This window comes from Tasmannia lanceolata, unplaced genomic scaffold (assembly GCF_043159265.1).
Source record: "Tasmannia lanceolata isolate RefF3 unplaced genomic scaffold, GAP_Taslan_0.1 ptg000007l, whole genome shotgun sequence".
NCBI classification, from domain to species: domain Eukaryota; kingdom Viridiplantae; phylum Streptophyta; class Magnoliopsida; order Canellales; family Winteraceae; genus Tasmannia; species Tasmannia lanceolata.
This window is the reverse complement of record NW_027518684.1, coordinates 11,283,394-11,309,131: the sequence shown is the minus strand read 5'-3', so window position 1 is coordinate 11,309,131 and position 25,738 is coordinate 11,283,394. Positions and strand designations below refer to the sequence as shown.

At 39.1% G+C, this 25,738-nt stretch overlaps 1 protein-coding gene across 3 annotated transcripts; it reads left to right on the top strand.

Moving 5' to 3' along the window:
• Window positions 1-7,039: 7,039 nt before the first annotated feature.
• On the top strand, window positions 7,040-25,706 carry LOC143881885 (alpha/beta-Hydrolases superfamily protein). 3 transcript variants are annotated; one of them, XR_013252036.1, is made up of 13 exons: window positions 7,040-7,177; window positions 7,440-7,541; window positions 7,714-7,787; window positions 7,922-7,993; window positions 8,095-8,123; window positions 9,562-9,612; window positions 10,369-10,419; window positions 11,888-11,947; window positions 12,067-12,149; window positions 13,583-13,730; window positions 18,442-18,492; window positions 21,321-21,418; window positions 25,381-25,518. XR_013252036.1 is itself a non-coding variant. In XM_077385215.1 (13 exons), the coding sequence occupies exons 1-13, from the start codon at window positions 7,101-7,103 to the stop codon at window positions 25,522-25,524; spliced, it is 1,047 nt and encodes a 348-aa protein (XP_077241330.1). In that variant the 5' UTR covers window positions 7,040-7,100; the 3' UTR covers window positions 25,525-25,633. The 3 variants fall into 3 exon arrangements, 2 of the variants coding, with proteins under 2 accessions (XP_077241330.1, XP_077241331.1); XM_077385215.1 differs by having other exon boundaries at window positions 21,314-21,418; window positions 25,381-25,633; XM_077385216.1 differs by lacking the exon at window positions 21,321-21,418 and having other exon boundaries at window positions 25,381-25,706.
• The last annotated feature ends 32 nt before the right edge of the window (window positions 25,707-25,738 follow it).

Here is a 25,738-nt window from a genome sequence, read left to right as displayed (position 1 = left end):
TCGTTTTTCATATATATATATATATATATATGAAAAAAGCTACCGATAATAATCATTATTATTAAAGTTTTGTAGGAAAATTACAGACTACAGGTGCCTACGACAATTATGAAAAAAAACTACAGATGTATCGAAATATGACAATTACAAACTAACTACTTTTCCTTATGATTTTTTGGAGATATTACAACTCCGGCGCACCTTGCAAAATATTTACGAACTCCGGGCGCCTGAAGAGGAACACCATATTATGGAAACCTCTATAGATTGGACGCTTAGGATCAGCCTATGGAAATGATTTTACGGGCACCACTTATTGATGTTGTGTTCCATCACATGGACGGTTTGGATCAACCTATGATGAAAACCTCTACAGATTGGACGCCTAGCATCAGCCTATGGAAATTATTTTACAGGCACAACCTCTTCATGTTGTGTTCCATCACATCGACGGTTTGGATCAACCGATGATGTCGTCCGGTTCTTCGTCTGCCCGTGCATCGCACGGGTTTTTTACTAGTGTGTGTGTGTGTATATATATGAGGAAAGTGAAGCTACACCGCCGGTGTAGCTAACTTAGCTACACTGCCGGCTTAAAATACAAATGGGCCCACATTGTTTTGGTGATCCAAACCATTCATTTGATTGGCCCTCACATAGATAGGGTGTCCACCAAAAATCAGCTCCATAGGATCATCCCAACCCTTCAAACTGTGGAGGCAAAAATGGACAAATTTGTGAAGGTTTTTACACGTTCATTTTTTGCCTCCACAAATCGTATGGTTGGGATGATCCTATAGAGCTGATTTTTGGTAGACACCCTATTTATGTGAGAGCCAATCAAATGAATTCTTTGGATCACCAAAACAATGTGGGCCCATTGTATTTTAAGCCGGCGGTGTAGCTTCACTTTCCTTATATATATATATATATATATATATATATATATATATATATATATATATAATTCGATGGTTAGTATTGGTTTTGGATAATGGCATCTCCGTGGGGGCTCACAAATACTTTTATGATATGGTATTTGGTAGGCAATTTGGCGGAAAACTACTTCGCGTTTCACTTTTTCAGGAGAGAACAGTCACCTTAGATGAATTAAATGAATAAGTCAAAATCTTCTAAAACGTAAGATTGTGTGGTGAGGTGGAGGTGGCTTGATGAAGTACACCAGGGAGCCTGGTTGGCTCAAGCTAAACTTCGATGTTCTACCTTTGGCTTGGCCCGGCCGGCATTGGGGGCCTTATCAAAGATGACACTGGTAATACCAAGTGGACCTTTTCTGGGCCTATTGGTTTCAAGGACTCTAATGTAGTAGAAATAATTGCTGCTCTCCAAGGCATTAAACTGATTGCTAGAGAAAGCTTGAATAATTTTTTTGAGGAGGGTGACTCCCTTAATATCATCAGATGACTTGATGACACACACCCCAGTTGGAGGTTCTCTAAGATGTTAGATGAGATATTGGATACTGTGGAAGGCCTCTCGGTTCGATTTCAATATGTCAGGAGATCAGTAAATAGGGAGGCAGATAGGCCCAACTGAACCGAAGTTGATTGCCGGGCTTTGTAGATATTCGACTTTTTGCCTGCATGTACTCCCCGCTCTCCCAACCCGCTCGGTTGTGATCTTTTACTCAAAATTTATAAAAAACAGACTGTGACTGGTCTCTCTTACAAAAACAGTGAGCTGTGAAATTGCTTAGAAAATCCCATATAATATAGTGTTAGTATTGGGGAGCAAAAGCAATTTTGGGGCCATCTTTTTCAGGAGAGAAGTGGCACCTCATATGAATTAAATGAATAAGACAAATTCACATATGAGATAAATGAATAAGACAAATTCACATATGAGGAGGCTCTTCTCTTTTTACAAAGAGGATCCCCTAAATTGGACCAGAGACTCCTCTTTAGTATAGATGGAGATGCCAAATTTACTTAAAAATAAAACAAGGGAAATGATATATCCGCCCCTTTTGATTACCGGGAACACCCCCTTAAGTGTTTGTGGCAATCAAGGGCATTGACTTCTCATGACATAAGTACAACAGCCCCTCTTGAGTCATTGATACGGTGGCAGGGGGTGTTTCTGGTGATTTAAGGGGCGGATATATCACTTCCCTAAAATAAGTAGCATCTTAATCTTAAATAGCACTTGTTTAAGGTATCTACGTTTACTGGTCAAAAGTAGGTATTTTGAAAGAAGCATTTGGCATTCTATATAATCATCCCGTTTACTTTGTCTCACCCAAACACGGGATAAGAATAAGATGTCATCCCCAATAAAACCATAGTGATATTATATTCAAATCCTTAATATTATATAAAAATGTTTATTCGGTCGTATGAACGAGTCATCACGTTTCCTAACAATTTAGAAAGTATGCGTATCTGTGTTGATTAGTGATGCTTATCGTACGTAAGATATATAAGAAACTATGGTCTGGCGATCCAAACCGTTTATCTAGATGGCCCCACACTCTAATTCAAACTGATCAAACGGTTCCAGTTGCCCATATGACATATCCAACATATGGGCCCCACAACGGGTTGCTGTAAAAGAGTAATCTAGTTCAACTTATGGGCTCCACAAGTATGGTTTTGTTGGGTCGAGCAAACTTTATGTATGTTTAAATTAAAGGAAGTTGTTAAGTTAGGTTAGCACTTAACCAGCTAAGTCTTAATATTGATTAAATTATGCACGTAGTTGGTATTTTTGCTGAAACCGGATTACAAAACCCCAAAAAAGGTAAAGACAACACGAATCGCTCTAGCCTCGCCCTAATTTTAACATCTATATTAAAAGGGTATTTTTGTCATTTTGCATATAGAATCAAGGGCTTTCTTGTATTAAAAATGGTAGTTCATTTGTTCTGGGACACGTGGCGTGAATGGATGCAAATCAGTGATGTTCCTAAAATACATGGTTCCTCTGTGCTTGGTTTGTTTAGTATGGGAGCCGTAATTGGGATCTGATTCCAATTACGCCTAATTCCTGCATTTGAATCAGAAAAGGAAAGGAATCAAAGGGGCAGAATGGACATTGGGGCGGAATTCATCCCGAAGAGGAGGTGTTCTGATTCCATCCTAGTTGGAATGAAATTTTTAATTTAATTTTTTCTCATTCCACTAGAGAGAGAATTGTAATATAAATTAAAATATGATGCTGATCTAATTCTTGATTCCGGCAATCCAAACGGAGCCCTCTTTCAAGAAAAAATCATTATCACTTGATCAATGTAAAAGAGGTTTACTTGGTCAAAGCGACTTGAAGGGCCCTTCATTGATTCATCTTTTGAGCAATTGTATAATCTTCACTGTCTCTCACTGCAATAACTTGACCAATGTAAACGAGGTTTACTTGGTAAAAGCGACTTGAAGGGCCCTTCATTGATTCATCTTTTAAGCATTTGTATAATCTTCACCAGCTCTCATTGCAATATTGTCTTTACTTGGAAACACTACCACATTCCCTAATACGAGCTCTTAGAATACTCGAGGTTCTAATTCTTGTTGGAAATCCATAAAAAGTTTGATTCAAGAGTCCTTCGGGTGTATGTCTAACCTCAATCATATCAATATTTCAACATTAACCACAAATAAAATTGCTAAACTCTCACTAAGGGGCTGATAGTACTTAGAAAATGTGTGTGGCTTAATTGAACAGGTGAATCTTGTGGTGGTTGATATTTTAGGTTCCAAAACATAGAGTTAACTGATGACTTTCAAAACAGAGAAATGATATCAACACAACCATATATTTTGATAATAGTTACAAACTCACCTTGTCCTACCTAACAAGCTTTTAAAATCTCCAAAAGGTCTCTGCTTGGGACCATTGCAGAAAGGCATTTTGCGGCTGGCTGTTGCATATGAGAGGCCCCTCATATGAATAAATGGATAAGGCAAAATCTGTTGAAAAAGTGAGCCCGTGTGGGAAAGGGTCTTGAGAGGGGATGCAAGATCTACAACAACACTGAAATTTCCTTGATTCACAATGAAGAAATGAGCTGGATTAGAAGAAGCAAATTCAAATTTCAAGCCTTTAATTTCCATGAAAATATACAAGAAAACCTTCTCCTTGCAAGAAGATATTTCCCTCCAATTTCCCCGGTAGGGGTCTCCACCAAATCTCAGCTTACCCATCAAACGAAAAAAAAGAAAAAAAGAAATTTCCCTCCAATTTTCCCAAAGTTGGGTTTCTTTTTTCAAATTTTAATTCACATTCAAAAGCCTTACAAAATGAAGGAATTACATTTTTATAGATTTCCCATATATTGTAAAAGACAAGCATGCCCGTATTAGAAAAGAAAATGATCAAAATTTACAAAAAAAAATATAAAATAACCAAACTACTCCTACATGCAAGTAATGAAGAAAACAAGCAAAACCTAAAGTAGGCCTCCCAAATTAGCAAGTATGGACCGATGTAAGATGTCCAGGGGATGCTCCTACATCAAAAGGCCCGAACAACCACCTTTTTTTTAATAGGGGTGCAACTCGGGTTGGGTTCAACCCGGAAAAAGGTCGGGTCAGGTTGAGTTCGGGTTCGGGTTCAGGTTGACTTTTCCAAACCTAAAACCTGGGCCAGGTTCGGGTTGAGGGTTTGGCAACCTAACCCGAGTGAAACCAGACATTTTTTTAATAATTTTTTATTATTTTTTAACCATAAAAACTCAGTTTGGTTGGGTTAAAGTCGTGTCGTGTCTGGGCTGGAAAGATGGGTCCCTCGGGCCGGGCCAGGTCGGCCTCAACCCGACCCGAGTTGCGCCCCTATTTTTTATGCACTATTTGTTTTGGATTTCGAGAACTGATTGTTTATGTTTAATTTTAAGCACAATAATTAGTTTTGGACTAGAATCTGTTCTAAAAATCCAAAATAAACAGTGCTTTAGTATTTATGATAACTTGTGGGTCCGTTTGGATGTGCCTTACATAGAAGTAGAAGGAAAGGGAAATAGATTCCACACCTTTTCGTCTTTTCTTTCTCTTGATTTTAAACGAAAGACAAACAGTTAAAAACGGTTGGAAAATCGGCTGCCTAACTAGGACTGTCACATGAATAATAATTGGCAACCAAGGAAAGGATGGTATCTCCTTCAACCATTGTTTTTTTCTCGGGATTTGATAGTGACTTTCCCAGGAAGGCATTTTCGTGGTCTGCTGTTGCATGAGAGAGCAACCACCTCAATAAATTAAATGAACAAGACAAAATCTGCTGACAAGTGATCATGTGTGGCTGCTCTCTCATGCAACAGCCAGCCAGCCAGCCAAATGCCTTTATGTGAAAGTCCTTACCAAATCCCTTTTTCCCCATATAAAACTCCAATTTATGGTACAACCAAATGGACCCCATGAAAAATTGACTTGACAAGGAATTCCAACAAATGGGTGATCTAAGTGGGCGATCTAAGTGGGCCATGATTGAGCTGATCACTTGCTAAAAATATGAGACGCTCTTTTCTATACTCCAATATATCAACCAACATAATAGCAAGTGACACATTTGCTCCCTTTTCTTCCCCGGGCCACTCTATCTAGTATATTTCTGACGATCTTTTTACACTACAAGGAGGTGGCCACGGGAAGAAAAGGGGGCAAATATATCATTTCCTATAACCAGATCAATGGTCCCGATCCTCCAACACCTATGCCAAGTCTATGGCAATGGGTCTATGAACATTGCAAGCTCTGACTAGGGCTACAAATGAACCGAGCCGGATCATGAACATGTTTGGGTTCGGCTCATTAAAAGCTCGGCTCGGGCTCGTTCGTTTACTAAACGAGCTGAATCCGAGCTTTGTATAGTTTGGCTTGGACAAGCTCGTGAACTTTTTAGGCTCAGTTTATAAAGCCGAGCCGAACTTTAAAGCTCGGATTATGTATAACACATACGTAAGTATAATGTGCAGTCCGTCTAGATCAGAGGGTCAGACGTACTGCATATTATAGAAACCTCTATAGATCGGAGGGTTAGGATCATTCTATTGAGATGATTTATGGGTTATAGGATATCTATGTTGAGGCCCAACAAATGAACGGTTTGGATCAACCTATGAATTGGGCCCAGTGTAATTTTTGAAAATACTAGGCATCACGCCCACACATCATATAAAATGGTAGGTTCAGATCCCACATTTGGTTGATCAGAACTGTTTATTTCATAGGCCTTGCTTTGGATCTCTTGAGATCTAAAAATCAAGTCAATCATCGATTTGTAACATCAAAGAATGTAGATTTTTTGGTGTTGAATTTGAATATGTAGATTAAAAATTATACATATAGCCAACGGTTCAATTCAGACATGTTAGGGTTGCGGGATTAGTGAGACTTTTGGGCACATGATAGACGGTTCAGATCTGTCCTATTACAATGATGAGGTTCCCCCCCTACTGATTACTGAAGCATTCCTGAATTTTAATTAGAAACAGTACTTAGTCATGTGTCATTCGTGATTACACTATTGGTTTTTTCACATGATGGGCCTGCCGTGGATGCGTCATGGATTAACATACTTACGTATGCTGAATTAACAGTACTTAGCCATCGGATTAACATACTTACGTATGCTGAATTAACATACTAAACGTGCTGAACCCGAATTCAACCGAGCTTGAGCCTGGCTCATTAAAAGCTCGGCTCGGGCTAGTTCGTTTACTAAACGAGCCGAGCTCGAGCTTTGTTGAATTTTGTCGGAGCCGAACACGAGCAAAAAAAAATAAAAAAACTTGTCACAAACACGAGCCAAGCCTCAAACTAAGCGAGCCGAGCACAAACACCCCAATGCTTGGCTCGGCTCGGCTTGTTGCAGCCCTAGCCATGACAAGTCCGGTCTATTGCCCATGTTCCTACCATCACTGGATGATTTTAGGCCGTTGATCAAGTATGATATAAAAAACACGTTCATTAAGATGTGTCTAATCCGTTGATTTTTTTGCATGCCTTTATCTTGTGATTGAGATCTCTGGACCTACCGGGTCGTCCAGTGAAGGTTCATCAGTTCAACGGCCCAGATCTATTTGCAGTGATGGCAACATATGTGCACGAAAACGTCAGAAAATAGAAGACTAAACTGAAATCAGGAATCTAATGATTCCCCTCCACGCTTCTATTCCCTCTGTCAGCTGCGTTTCTCGCTTATTTCCTCTTCTCTTCTGCAATTCACGGTACTCGTTTCTCGATTCTGTTTTCTAATCGATTCTATTCGTTCCAATCAATTTACCCTTTTAGTTGCTTATTTGAGAAACTTTTCAGCAGATCTAGGGTTACCATTTAAAGAACCATCGGATGCTTATGCATAACTATCACAAAACATTCACCATTGTTGAAAGGAAAAATAATCTCCTAGAGCATGGACCTTGAATTCACCAAAATAATACCCACTCTTATGTACAATTAACTCACCTAGGTTCAAAATCTTATGCTCAGGGCAATGTCTACTCCCAGCTATACGAGTAGCCAAATGGATGGACACACTTTGCTGTCTAAACGGAGAAAACACGCCTCTATTAGATTGTGTAGTGTTTCCAGGTGCATTCTCATTTCTCTCTCCCTGAATGAATATGGTAGTGAATTGGTGATTGTTAGTTTTTCATGTTTTTCCTTTTTCCTTTTTGTTTTTGATTTGGAATTCGTGTTTCTATGTAAATAGGCAGATGGCTGTGTTACGAGTTAAAGTTAGTTTGATCTGGTTGTTTTGCAGCTTTACGACCGAACTACTTGAGATGCACTCAGAAGATCCGTCACTTCATGTTTTATTTATTCCTGGAAATCCTGGTTGAGTAGATTAACCCATGTTCTAATTGTAAAGAGGGATTTATTTCACATTTTTTTGTAATCTTGATTTTTTTTTTCATCTTAAATTTTGTCAAGGGATTATTCTTATGTGCATAGTGTATTGCTCATCCCAGGTGTTGTTTCATTCTACAAAGACTTTGTTGAAGCACTCTATGACTTGCTTGAAGGAAATGCATCAATAACAGGCAAGAGATTGGTGCCTCCATTTTGGTACTCGAAGTCTATAGATGACCTCTATAATCTCACCACTGCTTGTTTCTTTATGTTTCTTTTTGTCTACCTCCAGCAATTGGATACATTTCCCAGACAAGAAAGGTAGTTATTCCTATATGAACTCATGCACAAACAAACAATGAACTAATTTTCTTAGGCTTCAATATTAGAGATATAAGTTAATTCCTTCAACAGCCATGAAATCTTCCTTAAGTCCATGTCTGGCAACCAAGATTTTTTTTTTTTTCACGATAAATTAGTTTCTCCTAGTGGTGAGAGAGGGGTAGGGTGGGTGGATGAAGGAGAGACTTGATAGGGCACGATTGAGTAGATGCTGAGAAGTGGCTAAAAAACCAGAAAAAGTTAATCATATTTTGAGTGGAGCTTTTTGTTTCCTGGTTTTTTAGGCTTTTCTTACCTTCTCCTCACTCAGTCCTCGTATCTTTCCCTCTCACACCCTCCCTTACCTTTTGGTAAGCTAATATTCTATGAAAAATAATTCATGGTAGCGAAACGTGCCCTAAATGTTCTTGCTTGATTAATCATGTTACTTACTGCTGAATACTGATAGAGGCAGAGCTATGGATTATTAACGTCTTGAAGAAGTAGCATACATTTAGGTTATTAAGGTTTAACATCTGAACTGATATTTTTTCTGGAAATGACAGTACATGAGGTGCTGGGGTTAGAGCGGTTGTTTTGATAAATGTATGCACACATACATGCATTATGCACTTTATTTCCTTCCAAATAGCTTGGTGAATTTTTATTGTTAAATGATGTTGTATTATAAGAGTTTATGTTTGTCTTTCCACATTTTCTGCCAAGGAGTGTATCTATAGGATAGACAGGTGTAGTTCATGAATGCGATATTATATTCTATTTGTATATTACCTATGTTACCGCAATATGGTACACGCGTTAAGTATTTGTAAGGATGTAGGCTGTTCTAGGATGTATTAGTCATTTAGTTCAATCATTTACTTTACGTTGTCAGTCGTTTGCTTTTATATCCTTACTTAAGGGGTTTTATTGTCAAGCGTTAAGTATTTGTAAGGGTGTAGGCTGTTCTAGGATGTATTAGTCATTTAGTTCAATCATTTTCTTTACATTATCAGTCATTTACTTTTATAGCCTTACTTAAAGGGTTTTATTATAGTTTGTTCTGTTCTGGGAGCTTTAGCCACTTCTCTTAATTTAGGAGTCTAAATGTTCTTTACATTATCAGTCATTTACTTTTATAGCCTTACTTAAAGGGTTTTATTGTAGTTTGTTCTGTTCTGGAAGCTTTAGCCACTTCTCTTAATTTAGGAGTCTAAATGATTGTAGTGTGTTATAAAAGATACAGCTTTATTCTTCTTTCCTAATGTAACATATCTGCGTTCTTATGTTGTTTCTAATACAAAATGCCCTCTAATGCATGTCCTCTGTATTGAATAAACATCAGTGTAGTTCTATTTTGTTGATTTTCTCTGTATTAAACTGTGTGAACTTAACATTTTTCTTTGTGTATGGTGATTTCTCTTTGCGTTTTTGTTAGAACTGGGAGCGTGGAAACCTTTTCTCATTACAAGATCAAATTAATCATAAGGTATTGTTTTATTTGTGAACTCTTGCTGTACCATTTTTTCATTAAGAGAGCGTTCAATGAAGAACATGATATATTTTCGACATTTGGACAATTAATGGTTTTCCCTATATACCTTCAAGCTTATTGTTTATACCTAGTTTTTCTTTGCAAGTCGTAGGCTTTTGTTGTGCATGCCCGAATACTATTTACTATGTGGAATTGACTAGCATTGAATTGTTTGCCTTGGAAAGAAACTATATTTTATTTCATGCTTATCTAATAAACTTAGTATTCTATTTTAAGTTTTGATCCACCATTTTCTCCCTTTCTTCTTGTCGTTTTTCTTTGCTTTACAATTAGAATTTCTAGTTCAACTCTCTCCATATTACTCTCTAGCCACCATACACATGGCATGTGTGTGTGAGTGTGTGGTGATCAGGATTGTTGATATTGTGTGGCACTGCAAGAGCGTATGAGAATGCCTGGTTCTATGTTGAAGGGGCAGTCTTACCCTTAGATAAAAAAAGCTGATCTAGAGTTTTCGAAAAAACCTTTGACCATTGGTGTTTAAATGCTCAATCACACAGGATAACCATTTGGCATGGTTCTAGGCAATCTGGTACACTGTTTTGATGGCCCACAAGATCAACAATTGCAGTTACAGTACTCGTGCTCTGTGCATTAGAGGGAGATGTCAACTGGTTCTAGTAACCCTTGCATGTAATTCAATTATTTGACTTTGCTTTGTTGTAGTCAATTCAATTTTCCTTTTTGCAGGTGAATTTTATCGGGCAAGAGCTTCAAAATAAAGACATTCCTATAGTACTGGTAGGAACTTCTCTATTGTGTTCAGTTTTGATATATTATTATTGATTCAAACTTGTTTTTCTTATTCTAATCATGGAGTAAGGATCCCATGGAGGCATGATTCTGGATCCTTCATCCTTTATCTAGCATAAAATGAACTCCATTTGAAGCTCATTCGACCTTTCTCCAAGGCTTCAAATGTCGCATAATACTAAATTTATATTAGTCTAATACTGTCCATGCCACTTATCTAGCTGTTTCATAAGACAACTCTTAAAAATCAGAGTAAATAACATATACAAAACTATTCAGGTGGATGGAATCTCTAATTAACAATTGGATTCTGATCTTTTTAGAGCCCTAACAGAAGGCTATTGTGTTTGGATGAGAAGAGACCCAAAGAAATCCAACCAAGAGGTAACAGGGGCATCACCTCTTAGTTCATTTAGCATGTTGGGCTTGGGCACCCCTCTATAGCTGGATTGATTAATTTTCCGCTGCATCTGCTTGGACCTAGGTGTGCCCATGCAAATAAATGAACCAATCAGAAGAAAAAGAAGTTAATATATTTATGCCTCAAATTCTTTCTCATGTATACTCCTATGGTCCCTTGCGATTACAATATGGGCCCAAAGGGGCCACATCTATTACGACTACAAGAGGAGGGAGGGTAAAGCCCCCCAAAGCATGTAATAGGAGCTTTTTTTGTGATACAGAAATTGCATTTTTTCGCAATACAAAAATCCATGAAAATGAAATTTTATGTGCTAATTCATGCACAAATGCAACAAATCAACAATAAGTTGATGCATTTGCTCCTTAATCAAAGAAACAAGCAAAAAAGGGAAAAAAAAACTCAAAAAGAAAACACGTCCAATGCAAATATGTCGAAAATTTAGGGTTTTTAATGGACTTTGGTTGGGATTTTGACATGTCAACCAAAATCCAGAACTTCTTATACTGTCTTGGTCTTGGTAGCTTTTCGGTCGCCATGGCTGAAACATGCCACCGAAATCTTTGGCTGACATTATAGCGACGTTACTTCCACAGGATTTTGTTTCAGTGGGGAATCAAACCGAAACATGTCCTCTGACATTTGAATCCATGCCCATATCATTGGTATCACCATGTGTTGTCCCCACAGTCCACAGGCCATGTTGTTTAATAAAAGTGATGGCTGGTCTCCTTCAGCTGGCAGTAAACTTGTCATTTCCATGGAAATCATAATATTTAATCAATAGGTTGTATTTACTACTTGAAACTAAGATATTGGATGCTTCTATATTTCTCAATTTATTATCAAGATCCCCAAATTGGATCCATCTGCGTTAGAATAATTGCTGTCTTAAGCCTACTTAAGCCTCCATTTGGCTTTAGTTAAATCAAGGTAGTCAGAAGACTCTGCATACCTTGTGTAGATTCTAGAACTTAAACTAGTTCTGTTTTTTGTTCCTATATGAAGTGGCTGACTTGTATGTTCTTCCTGAAGGTTGGGCACTCCATTGGTTCGTACATATCCCTTGAAACTTTTAAGAGATTGCCTCAACAGGTGATGACTAGCCACTAGCCTTCTTTTTCAACTTTCTATTTTTTCTGTAATGTCACCATGTTGACATTTATTCAGATTTCAAAGGTTGAATCCTCCAAACATATCTTTTGGAAATACAGGTGCAATATTTTATAGGGCTCTATCCATTTTTGATGTTGAAAACAAAAAGCTCGTGGCAGTCCATACTTGAGATTATTACAGCGTAAACTTCTTTACTGTTAATTAGAAATGTCACCATATATTCTGGAGTTATCTTTATTTTCAACTTGTGTAGTTGCGACAGTGGTAGGCTTCTAACTCTTTGTACCCCCACCTTGTTCTTATGTTGGTGACTCTGTTGAATTCATGTATACCTTGTGGTTTTCACCTTCAAACTCCCCCTCAAGTTCGGGAATGGATTTACAATCGCTAATTTTCTGATTGGAAATTTGGATGTGTTTATACTTGTTGCCTTTTATGAGTAGGTTGGGTAGTTGGGCCTCTCTTCTGATGAATGCTATCCTGGTACTCCAGCGTTTTTTCTAATAAATTCATCTCAACTAAGCCTTTGTCCCAAACTAGTTGGGGTCGGCTTGCGTTTTTTCTAACAAAGTGACAATTTTTCTTGGCATGTCTAGTCTTTTCAAAACACCGGGTTGCCCACCATGTAGATGACTTTTTTGAGGAGTTTTGATGTCGATGTCATGCTCCTTTTGTTGCTACTTATCTCTTTCAGTAGTTTTGAACTTTTGATCATCACTCATGCATAAATCTGTCAACACTAGCACAACCAGTCGCAAATTTGTTATCTTGTTAATAACAATCTGCTAAGAATGTTCATATGTGGCTTAAATTTGCATTGACAAACAAAATAATGATCATTAGAACATCATATGCTTAATCACTTCATGAGGAAGGAACCTAAATACTGCAGCTACATTGTGTCAGATAGTGATTACAGTTTCTTAGCCTTACTTTTTGTTAAATTTTGCTACCATTTAGACATTCTACTGCTTGTGCGTGCAGCAATACCTGAATGGGACTTGGAGTAGGGTTGATCTTTGGAGGACTTTAGGGTCACGTTTGGCTACCATACCCCTGATTTATCATGAAAAAAAAAATTCATGGTAGTCAAACGTGACCCTAAAATCCTCCAAGGATCAACCCTACTCCAAGTCCCATTCAGGTATTGCTACACGTGCAACTAGTTTGGGACAAGGCTTTGTTGAGTTGAGAGAGAGAGTTGAGATAAATCAGGGGTCTCCAAGTGGAGACGAGGGTGAAGTGGCTAAAAATCAGGAAACAAAAACCAGGAAACTAGCGTCTCTCGTGATGAATTTTTTGCCGCTTTTCGTCACCGGAGATATTAGTTTCCTACTTTTTTTGTAGCCACTTCACCCTCATATCCACTGGAAACCCTGATTTATCATTAAAAAAAATTCATGGTAGCCAAACGTGCCGTAAAGATGCCGAAGCTGGTTTGTGCAATATTTGCAGGAATTTAGCATCATATTTTGCAATAGTCATCTAAATTATCTTCAGAAAGACCACATTATCCACCAATCCTTTTGTTTTTATGTTGTTCATCAGAAGGAAAAAAATTCCTCAATTATACACTTTGGTAGTTCTTAAATTTCATATCTTTTTGAATTTCAGGTCCCAAATTCTTAGTGCTTCTATTAGTTCCATTATAGCGCTGTTGGGATTCTTTCCCATTTCGGTTTCGCGGTTTTTGGTGAGGAAACTTCTTGGCCAGTCATGGTCTTCTACTGCAGTTGAGGCTACATGCAGTCACCTGTTGCAGGTGAAATCTTCCACCCTATACTATATAAAGTGAAATTGCATTGCTAAACATATGCCAAATTTTAATTGAATCTACAATGTCATTTGTACTCATTGATGGTTTTTCCTTTTCTCTTTTAGCTATTTCTAGATTCTGCTCAAAGCTGTTTCCAGTCACTATTTAGAAACTTCCCACGTCAATCATCGACTCATCCGTGTTGACTCGGTTTTGGCCCTATCGAGTCAATAAGAATCTTCCTATGGTTGCCGTTCCTTTCGTCTTCTTATTTAATGTGTTCACTTTTTGTTTGCAAATCTAGTGGAGACTTTAGGCGGACATTTGGAAAAGACAAGACAATTGCATTGGCTGAAAAAAGTATATTGGCTAAAGCTCCAAAAAGATGTTATGCATGTGATGGAATGGTGTAGAACTTGCCAAGCTTCCAATGAAAAAGCCCAAAATACTGGTCTCTACTCACCCTTGCTGGTTCCAGTGGCTCCATGGATGAAAGTTAACATGGTTTTCATGTTAGGCTTGCCAAGGACAATGAGGTGTGGATTTCATATTTGTTCTGGTTGATGGATTTCCTAAATGTCTCACATTATACCATGCAAGAAAACAATGTGCGCTGCTTATGTAACCACTCTCTTCTTTGGGGAAGTTGGCTGCTGGCATGAGATCCCTAAGATGATCACTTTGGATAGGGACACTAAATTTTTAAGCCATTTAAAAGAACTTTATGAAATAGGTTAGGATCCAGACTTTCGTATTGTGGCACCTATCACCCTAAAATGGATGAGCAGATACAGATTGTGAATAGATGTTTGGGGAATCCCTTGAGGAGTTTCGTTGGGAAAAATTCACCCCAATGGGTCTTTGTTCTTCCTCAATTGGAAGTTGCTTTGAACAGTTCCAAGAATCACACAACGGAAAAGAATTTTGGGAGAGTCTACGGGCTTACAGGTCATGCTTTAGAACTTGCACCACCACCTTCAATTGAGAAAATACCGATGATGGTGATGCTATGATAGAAAGGATGGTAGAGTTACATGAAGAAGTGTGAAGGGAGATTGATGCTAGCAATGACTAACACAAGGAGCATGTCCAACTTTATCATAGGTCAAATGGAAAGAGATCTAGTGATGGTCCTCTCGCGCAAGGAACAAATTCTGGTTGGAACATCGAATTCAGGTACAATATGACATTAACATCTCTTCTACCTTCAATGTTGTGCAAATATCTTGTATTCTGGCAGTGATTCATCACCCTGACGGACTAATGTGCAGACACACACGCTGGTCGCGTTGGAGGTGCGGGGGGCAATGCCCCGGAACGAAAATTCAATTTTTGGTTTGCAATATAAGGGTATTTCAGTAATTTCTTGATGCAGTGGTATTATTATATCAGCCAAAAATTACCACTTTCACACGCGCACGCCACACACGCACGCGCGGGCGAGCACACAGATATATATATATATATATATATATATATATGAGGAAATGAAGTATGTGCAGCTGCACAGATAAGCTATCTGTGCATGGCTGCACAAACCATAGTGGGGGCCACATTTTTTGGGGAATCCAAAGCATTCATTTGGAAGGCCCTTCCATGGATATGGAGTGTACCAAAAATCAGCCCTTTAGGATCATCCTAACCATGCCATTTGTGGAGGGAAAAAATGGGCAGAAACAACGTCTGTCCATTTTCCCCTCCAACTTTGATTGGGTTAGGATTAGACCTGGCAAACGGGTGGGTCGGGCCGGGTCAACCCGCGGGTGATGCGGGTGCGGGTCACACGGGTCGGGTCAGGAGATGACCCGCATTTTTGCGGGTCAGAATTTAGGTGACCCGCGGGTCACCCGCAAATTCAAACAGTTGTTTATTTTGGAAAATGTTATCACTGGATTTTGATGGGGGGTATGGCCGGCACCGTGGGATGATCCAAACCGTCCATTAGATGGCCTACAGCCTAAATAGTTTGTGCCCCAAAAATCATTTCAATAGGTTGATCCTAACCCTCTGATCTATAGAGGGTTAGGATCAAGTGATCAACCCTCTAACATTCAAATCGGAGGGTTGGGATCAACCTATGGTGCTAGCCACAACCTATTTATATTCTATGGTGCCAGCCGTAACCTATTCAGGCATCAAACCCTTAAAAATAGATTAGCATGACAAAATCACCATCCTTTGCATTAGGAAAAAAAGCCATCTAACTAGATTAGCATAACAAAATCACCACCCTAAAAAAAGCCAAGTGACCTGCGGGTGCCCGCGGGTTGACCCGACCCGACCCGTGTTTTTGCTAGTTGGGTCACCCGCGGGTTAGTTTTGACGGGTCACTAAAACTCAGACCCGTGCCCGCAAATTTGCGGGTGGGTCGGGCCGACCTGCGGGCACGGGTCACGTTTGCCAGGTCTAGTTAGGATGATCCTATAGGGCTGATTTTTGGTACACACCCTATCCATGGAAGGGCCTTTCAAATGAATGCTTTGGATCCCCCAAAAAATGTGGCCCCCACTATGCACAGACAGCCATGCACAGACAGCTTATCTGTGCAGCTGCACATTCTTCATTTCCTCATATATATATATATATATATATATATATATATATATATATATATATACAACAACAATAGTGTTGGTAGTTTCTTAAGAATAATGATATGAAGGCATGTGAGATTCTCACTAACATTCAACGGGTGATCACCTCATTTCCAATTGAACTGAACGAGCTAGCTTCATTCATTAGTGGTCTTGGAAAGAAAAGGACATGCGGATTTTACCCTTGCATCTTACCTAGATTATCAGTCTGTTTTCCACTTTCCTCTATCCCGGGCTTATTGAGAACTTGGAGTAGTGCAAGGAATACGACCTCATGAGTGTGAGCAGCCTTTGGGATACCAAGGAGGGGGAAAGGGAGGGGAAGGGGTGGTTGAGCGGGGAGACGTCACGAGTGCAATGATAGAGGGTTTCAGTTTTGTAATTCTATATCCATTTTTTTGGCTGCTCGTAACCTCCTTCGGTGTCATACTGGTTGAGTGGTGAAACACAATGCCAATGCAAACAATGGCATACATTTGAAAATTGATCTTTAAAATGGGGTATTTTGTTATTTTAGAATTAAAAAATCAAGGGTCTGACTACTTACCACCCGGTCGCTCCTACTGCTACGACACACGTGGTGTCCACTGCCTCAAGGGTTACACACTTAGGGCTGGCAATTTAACCCGGAAAGTCGGGGATCTGCCCCGCCCCGTTCGGGGCGGGGATGTAAAAAATTCCCCGGTGTGGGGACGGGGAGGGCCTTGGCCCCGCCCCGCCCCGCCCCGATTCATTACATTATAAAAAATAACTTATTTAAATTTTGAAGATCTATCAAATGATCATTTCATTTCCCAAAGGCTTTCACAGCAAATTAATGATGAAAAGACAACTGAGGTTGTGCAAATATCATTTTCCATAAAAATATGCTTATGATTTAAGTTTGTCTTATATTTTATATGTAAGCAGTTCTCACATTTCTTATTTCATTGGGCGGAGATTGTACGGGGATGGGGATTAGATTTTCCCCGCGGGGCGGGGACGTGGATTCCCCACAATCCCCGAAGCGGGGACGGGGACGGCAACATCCGGCCCCGCACCGCCCCGTTGCCAGCCCTATACACACTCATCTCTTCCTAGCATTTTGTTTTCTTTTGAAGGCAGTCTTCAATGGTTATAAGAATAAGTACAAATAAGTTTTCGAAGTACTTGAATATGCGTTTAAAATAAATTAAAGTACTACATCGGAGAGACAGAGTCATGGTGAGGCTAATCATGGTGAATGAGTATTTTGCTCTAACTCAATGTTGATGTGGTAATTCTTACTCTTGGTCCTATTATTTTGAGCAATGTTTTTTCTATTTACATTAAGTTTTGCCTTGTGCTTGCCATTCAGAGAAGTAATGTTAATTCCATAACCTTTTGCCATATGATTTGGTGATTTTGGCAGCTGTAAACTGGTGTTGTTCTACCCTTGTCTCTATCAATGTCATGTTTACTTCCAGTATCATTTGTTTTCCGTAAAATTCTATATAGATCATCCAAGGCACTGACATTGAAAAAAATTTACTTTCAGTATTTTATGTATGGACATTTCCTTGGCGCTCCTTAATTTATGACATTAGCTTTCTTCTCTCCCACTCTTGCCTATTGTAAGGGAATTGTAGGAATTTTATGAGAACTTATAATATGCCAACTTTCCTTTATAATGGCAAGCTGGGGGGCTTTGAACAGTCGAACCTGAAACCGTGGTCGCAAATAGTGGTTCATATGACTAAGCTATGGTGTTCAATCATATCTTGAGGTGTCACCAACTTAAATGTTGTGGATTTTTTCTGTATGTGATCATTCATTAAAACTCTGGATTTCTTTTACCATCTGGCACCCCTATGATTGAATATTGATGGTGTGTGAATACAAATATACTCATAGAGCTAAACTCATTTTTAACTATGTTCCTCATGTACTTGTTGAGTTTATTTTCTTGATGTTGGGGTAGGTTCTGCTTATTTCAAATTCCTTCAATCTATTAATAAAATCAAAACTGTTATATTCTACAAGATTATCTACACGTCACTTACAAATTCTAAGTGTTGCCTTGTAAGTTGCATTAAACCATTTAATCTATTACAAATGTAGATACAATTTATTAATTTTTATAGCATATTTTTGTTGATGCACAGTATCATACAATACGGAACGTCTTATATTTGACGCTGACAGAGTTTGAAAAGGTACCAATTTTTATTGTGAATTCTTCTGCCCATTTATCTTAACTTCTTATTCTACATAACCATCACTATCTGGTACAGTTATGAGCTTGATAATATTCTTGTGAGCAAGCATATGCCTTTTGGTAGCCATTTTCTTTGAAATAACCTTACATATTATCTTTCTTCAAATATCGATACAGATATGGGGAATGTCAATATGACTCTTCCTTTTGTTCAAAAACATGTCGCGGATGCAGTATGAATATCCTATCTGTAACATGCTATTCATATTTAGCTTTATGATTTTATTAAAAAGATCCTGAACCATGTTATTAAATTTAGTTTCCCTAAGCTGGGTATTATCTCCTAGTATTTACAACATGCCAAATTTGTGGAAAATATTAATATTTCCAAAATCTTTATACGGTAAGGGGCATAGTTGCCAGATCGGGAAGCGAGTACGATAAGAGATGCAGGATGCGAAAGCGGCAAACAAAGGGTTTAGAAAAGAGAAAATATGGGAAGTGAACAGCTCTAAAGAAAGTAAAGAGAAAATGTGTGGGGAGAGTCATTGAAAGTCAACATGAAGCATGTAATAAGCCTCATTGGAAGCTAAAAAGAAGTACATGAAGAGTCGTACTGTAGTAGGTTTTGGGGAAAGGGTTAATATAGGTAAGGATTACAAGTAGAAAAGAAGACTTCGTGTCTGATTGGAATCACAAGCTTTAGGAATTTATAGTTTCACATGTTTTATTCATGTATATTCAATTTTAAGTTTTTGAAAAAAGGGCGGCCCAGTGCACGATGCTCCTACCATTGCAGGGTCTGGGGAGGGCTAGATGTACGCAGCGTCGCAGCCTTACCTCTGCTTTGCAGAGAGGCTGTTTCCGTGACTCGAACCTGTGACCACCAGGTCACAATGGAGCAACCTTACCGTTGTGCCGAGGCTCACCCTCTTAAGTTTTTGGAAAAAGACCCACATAATTTTTATTTGGAAATTAAGATGAGTTTTCAAGTTTCACATGCACTGTTTTTTTAAATATGCTCCTTCAACATCATCAAAAGGAGAAAATATTCTTTTAGGATGAAATAATCACATAAATAGGAAGCGTACTTTTAATTAAGAGGAAACACGTAGGAAGCGCGCTTCCCCTAAATTTGGGAAGCGAGAAGAACTTCGCTTCCGAAGCGAGCTTGCCATCCAACTAGGACGTTTCCAGTAACCGTAAGGGGTCATCTAGACCCCAAAAAATGATTCAATTGAAAATTTGAATACCTTCAAATGGATTGTTATGAAAATTGTTTTCCTAGAAAATCTCTTCATTCTTATATTACTGGAATCTGAATTCTATTGTTTGGTAGCCAACTCCATGGAAATTATCTTTTAACAAAATGAGAGTCTCTCAACTCCCCTAGCCTTTTAGGTGGTGCCTCGTGTTGAGTATTGCCTTTAAGGTACCCATGCCCTTGTTTTACTCCCCACCTCTCTTAATTTAAGGTTAAGTGGGCAATTTTACCTGAAAAGGCCATTATCACGGTCAACTTAGTGGGAAATAAGACATTTTTGTGTGTTCCCACCTTCCAGATGAAACTCTTTGGATATAGATGCCTGGCCCACTGGCACTTGATGCAACCCATGGTTGTTTCAGTATGGGGCCAGCCGTGTGGCACAAATCACAATTGGTTGCATGTTGGGCTCGGTTGCATGCAATATTTTACACTCCATAGTAGGCTTTTATGGCTTTTCATTTTGGTTCCATAAACACATGACACAACTATGCTTGATTGCGCAGTGGGCCCAGCCTTGTGGTGCATAGTTCAATTTACCTTTGATTCCATGGAAAATGAGTTTACTAAATGGTGGAAAGATAATTTTGAAATCGATTTTGTCGGATCCATACAACCCTTAAAGTGTACTGGCAACATTTCTCTTACTCTTATATGACAGAAGATTATAATATGTTAGTATTTCAGAAAACAACTGGCCTAATATTATACAATCTGGTTAAAGATATCTTACAAATATCATTTACTAGTTCTGGACCTTCTGGTATCTTATTGTGTCAATGCCATTACGAATAAGGCATGCATCTACAAGTATTTGGTTATCCCATTATACACCCTAGAAAGTAAGTTGGTAAAATTCAAATTGAAAAGAAAATGTATACATACAGGGTTTTTTATGGCTATATTCAAAATAGGTAAATGGTTAGGCAGCAAGGAGGGAGTACCTCTTAGATTTCTCTGATGGAACGATGTGACACATTTCATATGGTGACTTGGGATTATTTATTTTAATCTGGTTCAACCACAGGATTCCTTTGTCCTGCACAAGTTATATTAGTTTACGCCATTTTAAGAAATTAAACAGTCCCATTTATCTACTATTTATTGTTTTAACTTGGCCATAATTAAAGGATTCTACTAGAAGCAATAAATTTATTATTTATGCATGTGAAGACTGCTTCATCAGTTATCACACAGACTCACAGGTTTAAATAAATGGCACCTAGGTGTAATTTCAGGCCTGTTTGATTAACACGATCTAGGTGCTTTAGGGTGAAAAACAGTTATTGTTGATTCAAACTTCAAACTCACTACCGATTGCTGAGTTCAACTCTTTCTCAGATCTACTTGCATCTAGTTTCGATCTTAATTTATTGGACCTTACCCATTCCAGGAAACTTCTAATTTTCCATGGAGTCTGTATTCTTAGTTCTAAATAAGCTGTCTTCCAGAAGAGAAATCCACAAATTCTCTGCATCTGTAGTCAGTATGATTTGTTGTATGGATTTAAGAACTAAATTGATTTCTTGTGTTAACTGTGCTCCTGCAATTTTAGCTTTCAGAAGAACCTGACTGGACGTTTGTAAAAGGGAATCAGAATCAAATTGCTTTTTTGTTCGGCATTGATGATCAGTGGGGTCCATTGACTGTGTTTGAAAAGGTGAATACTGGACTCAATCTCTGCTAATGGATTAATATAAGTCTCAAATTTCAAAAAAAAAAAAAAAAAAAACTCTGCAAATGGATAAAACCCTTATATTGCTATTAAAAAAAAGGATATAACTCTTACATTGAAAAAGTTGTCAAGGCTCTGTTCCATTCTACTGGAAGAACCAAATATTTACAACTCATGAAATAAGCCTGATGACTTGGGAGATTCGGTTAAACATTTGTATTTCAACTAGTTGATTGGAAGAAAAATAAGTAAAATATATAAACCAAAACCAAGCAGGAATATCATCTTCCTTCACTTTGAATTCAGGTAATATTGTGAACTTAATCAACGTGGAGACACAAGCTAGTAGTAACAGTCCTCTGCTACAAGAGTTGGTAGTCTCCCCTAATTTCTGTTGTACTTGGTGTACTGGAATTGGAACTCGTCATCCAGTATGGCACACTATAGTCAGGCATGGTCCAAATCTCACTGCCCAGACAATCCTAGCCATCTGATCTGCAAATGGATAGTTAAAAGTTAGAACAAGTACGGCCAAAAATTGACATTTGATTTGCACAATTTCGTTATTAGCAGTAAAGGCCCACATATTGCTGCTAGAGGATGGTGGAGTTCACCGGGTGGAAGGTTTCTTCCGAGAAGGCCAACACCCATGACAAGAAAAGTGGGAAAGACGAGGTTTGATTCTAAATAAGAGCAAAGAAAGAAGTCTAATGAAATGATCTAGCCCCAAGCCTTATGAAAAGACATCAAGTTGCTTCATGTGTAGCGAAGGCCATAGAGCAAGGACTGTCCAAAGAAAGAGACTCTCTACACCATAGTTTTAAAACTCCCCCACATCATGTGGACTCCCCCGACTCGACTCCCTTTTACATTGGCCGCGTTCCGCATTTTGCCGCCGCATTCAGTGTTTTCCTGGTATTGATGTAGTGGACTTCCTTTGGGAAGGTAAGGAGGAATGGAAAATGATGAAACACGGCAAAATGGCTACATCAGAGGTTCTGTGCAGGCCTAAGTCAGGGGGGGCATGGGGTCGGTAGCATTCATCAAAGGAATAATGCATTGCTGCGTAAGTGGTTGTGGAGGTTGGGAGAGGAGTGAGCATTTGGAGAAAAATCATTGTGGGTAAGTATGGGAGGGGTGGAATGAGTGGGAGAGGGAGATAAAAGTACTGGTAGAGGCTTCGGTATCTGGAAGTTCGTAAGTAGCATCAAAGGGGAGTTTGCCTCATATTAGGGGTTCCTCACGAAGGGGGTGGCTGTAAGGTTTTGGGAGAAGTATGGTTGGGTCATAGTCCCCCTTTGTCTTGATTGTTTTGAGAGATTTTTGGGAAGGGTTGTTTGGAGGTGGATTTGTCATCCTAATCACAAGGATGAGGAAATTGAGATCGTGTCACAACTTCTTACTCAATAGATAATTCTATTTCTGCTTAAAGATTCCAGCCCCTCGTCCCCAGTCCAAGATTTGGGGTTCCTCACGACAAGCTAAACATGCTTGACGTTGAAATGCAAGAAATGTCAAGTGGTGAATTGTGTGCCCTTTGTAAGAGGAAGAGTCGATCAACCACATATTCATACACGGCATGAAAAAAATGTTCTAGGAATGTATGGTTTGATGTTGCTTGGGATTTCCCCTACTCTTTTATGCCCCTTGTGGATGGTTGGAATTGCAAACACCTGGATGGGAAAGGCCAAACCCTATGGCAAAGGATCAATTCAGGTTGCACGGTCTTTGTGGCTGGAAAGAAACCGCAAAAACTTCAATGATAAAGAGAATTCTATTGATGGAATTGTGAGGGAGGTTTAAGAGTTCGGTTCTGCTGTGGGCTAGCTATTCCATTCAATATATCAACCATAAATGGGACATGATTACTCTGGATCGAATCAGCTAAGAGAAGCACACGCCCAAATGGACCCTCTGCCCCACAATACATTAAAATCTGTGTTGTATGGATTTAGATTCGCGTGTCAGGATGCAGCCCAGATTCGAGGTCTCGGATTTGGCAAACCCCAAAAAGTAGGATTCGTGGATTCGGTAATTTTTATTAAATAAAATAATTTTTTTTAATATATATATAGAGGAAAATGATTGTGCGCTCGAGCACACAAAAAAAAATGGTGCGCTCAAGTCGTTATAATGCCTCCCATCGGTTCCTGTATGTGGGACCCAAACATTTAAACCAATGGGAGGCATCATAACGACTTGACCGCACCATTTTTCTGGTGCGCTCAAGCGCACCAACACTTTTCTTATATATATATATATATATATATATATATATATATATATATATATATATATATATATATATATATATATATATAGTGTGTGTGTGTGTGTGTGCGCGTGCGCGCGCGAATTCATGAAAAAATTGAGGGTGGAAGTCGAGATGTTAGGGTTTTTATTAAGAGAGACAAAGAAGAAGGGAGGAGGGGGTCGATGTTCGAGGGTGGAAGGTCGAGCTGCTATGGTTTTTATTAAGAGAAGATGGGTTGTGCTTTTATATATTAAAAAAAATTTAAGAAGAAAACGCATTTAATGGGAAAATATACAGGATTCACATTTTAAATGAGACAAAGATGTCTAAGATTCGCCTGATAAAACAGGATTCGTGCGGGACACAGCTACAATGAGAATTTGGATGTGTCCCACGTGAATCCATGTCTGATTCGCGTGTCAACACGGTTTCGGGATTGGGGGCAAAGAGCCATGCACCACAGGTTAAAATTCAACTTTGAGGTGGCACCGTTGGGTGAGTCAGGACATGCTAGTGTGGAAAGCATTATCCGAAATGTGTCGACACAGTTTTAAGATAGGGGGCAAAAGAATCCATGCAACACAGGTTAAAATTCAACATTGAGGTGGTGCCTTTGGGTATTTCCAGACCTGCTTGTGTGGAAGGCATTATCTGGAACCAGTTGGTGACATCCTGCTCATGTTCCCTATGGACCAACCAAACCCTAGAAGTGGAGGCTCAAGCTCTCCTTATGTATTTTCACCTAAACTTGATCCTTCACATGGACGTTCCTCTTCACGCTAAAGGCGATTCATCCCGCATTATTTTGTGGGTGCAGCCCAATTCCCCCCTGCATGTGGAGTCTATCTAATGTCGTCTATGAAATCAAAGGCATTTGTTTGCACCTCTCACATCTTCTCTCTTTCTATCATACCCACGTGTAGTGACAGTGCAATGGAGCCGCCGGCTAAAGGGAGAGTGTCAAGATTTGTTCTGGGTTTGGGGCCTTCGTTCCTCTGGGTAGAGGAATTGGTCATCAGGCTAGAACCTTTTAAGTGTGGAGCAATCTCTGCCCCCACCGTAATTATTTGCTCATTTGATCTCTACTAATGAAATCTGTACTTTGTCAGAAAAAAGAAAATTTTCTAACAAGCTTATTAGGAACCGTTCCTATTTTATGTTTACTCAAAATGCTTTTGTTAAAGTATAAAAGATAAATAACGCCTTTCTCCGACAGCTTAAGCTTTTGGAGAAGTTGGTTAGTTAACATGGTATCAGAGCAAAGGTCTCGAGTTCAAACTTCCCGGATAGCAAAAATCCACATGCGATGGTCGGCCTAAAGTGGGACCACATGTGCCATGTGTTTGCCAAGTGGGCCACACGTGCGGGGGAGTGTTAAAGTATAAAAGATAAATAACGCCTTTCTCCGACAGCTTAAGCTTTTGGAGAAGTTGGTTAGTTAACATGGTATCAGAGCAAAGGTCTCGAGTTCAAACTTCCCGGATAGCAAAAATCCACATGCGATGGTCGGCCTAAAGTGGGACCACATGTGCCATGTGTTTGCCAAGTGGGCCACACGTGCGGGGGAGTGTTAAAGTATAAAAGATAAATAACGCCTTTCTCCGACAGCTTAAGCTTTTGGAGAAGTTGGTTATTTAACAGCTTTTATTCATTTTCATGTGAAGCTTCCATCTCATTCAGTTTATGCATGCAGATTTCGGAGCAGGCTCCAGATGTTGCTTTATCGATCGAAAGGGAGGGCCATACCCACTCATTCTGTTGCACGGAGGCTGGCTCTGTTTGGGTCGCCCGCTATGTAGCAAACTTGATCAAGGATCGGGTTTTGAGTTCGAGTTAGAGTTGAAGGTCAGACTACAACCTTATGAGCCTTCTGTATGAGAATGGCATCAAGCTTCTTCTGTTTAATCAGCAATTTTACTATATTAGGCCCTGTTCGTTTGAGATTATGATGACAGATAATGAGCCCCCCCAAACTGATTGTTGGAGTCAAAATGAATGTAATTTGAGTCCAATAACCAGGAGGCTCACCATCTGCTGTTATAATCTCAAAC

Bases quoted from the DNA above. Each gene is read 5' to 3' on its own strand.
- LOC143881885 (XM_077385215.1), top strand. From the start codon at position 7,101: ATGATTCCCCTCCACGCTTCTATTCCCTCTGTCAGCTGCGTTTCTCGC. The intron at 7,788-7,921 runs GTTGAGTAGATT...TGCTCATCCCAG, and splicing joins ATTTATTCCTGGAAATCCTG to GTGTTGTTTCATTCTACAAA. The intron at 21,419-25,380 runs GTGAATACTGGA...TTATGCATGCAG, and splicing joins CATTGACTGTGTTTGAAAAG to ATTTCGGAGCAGGCTCCAGA.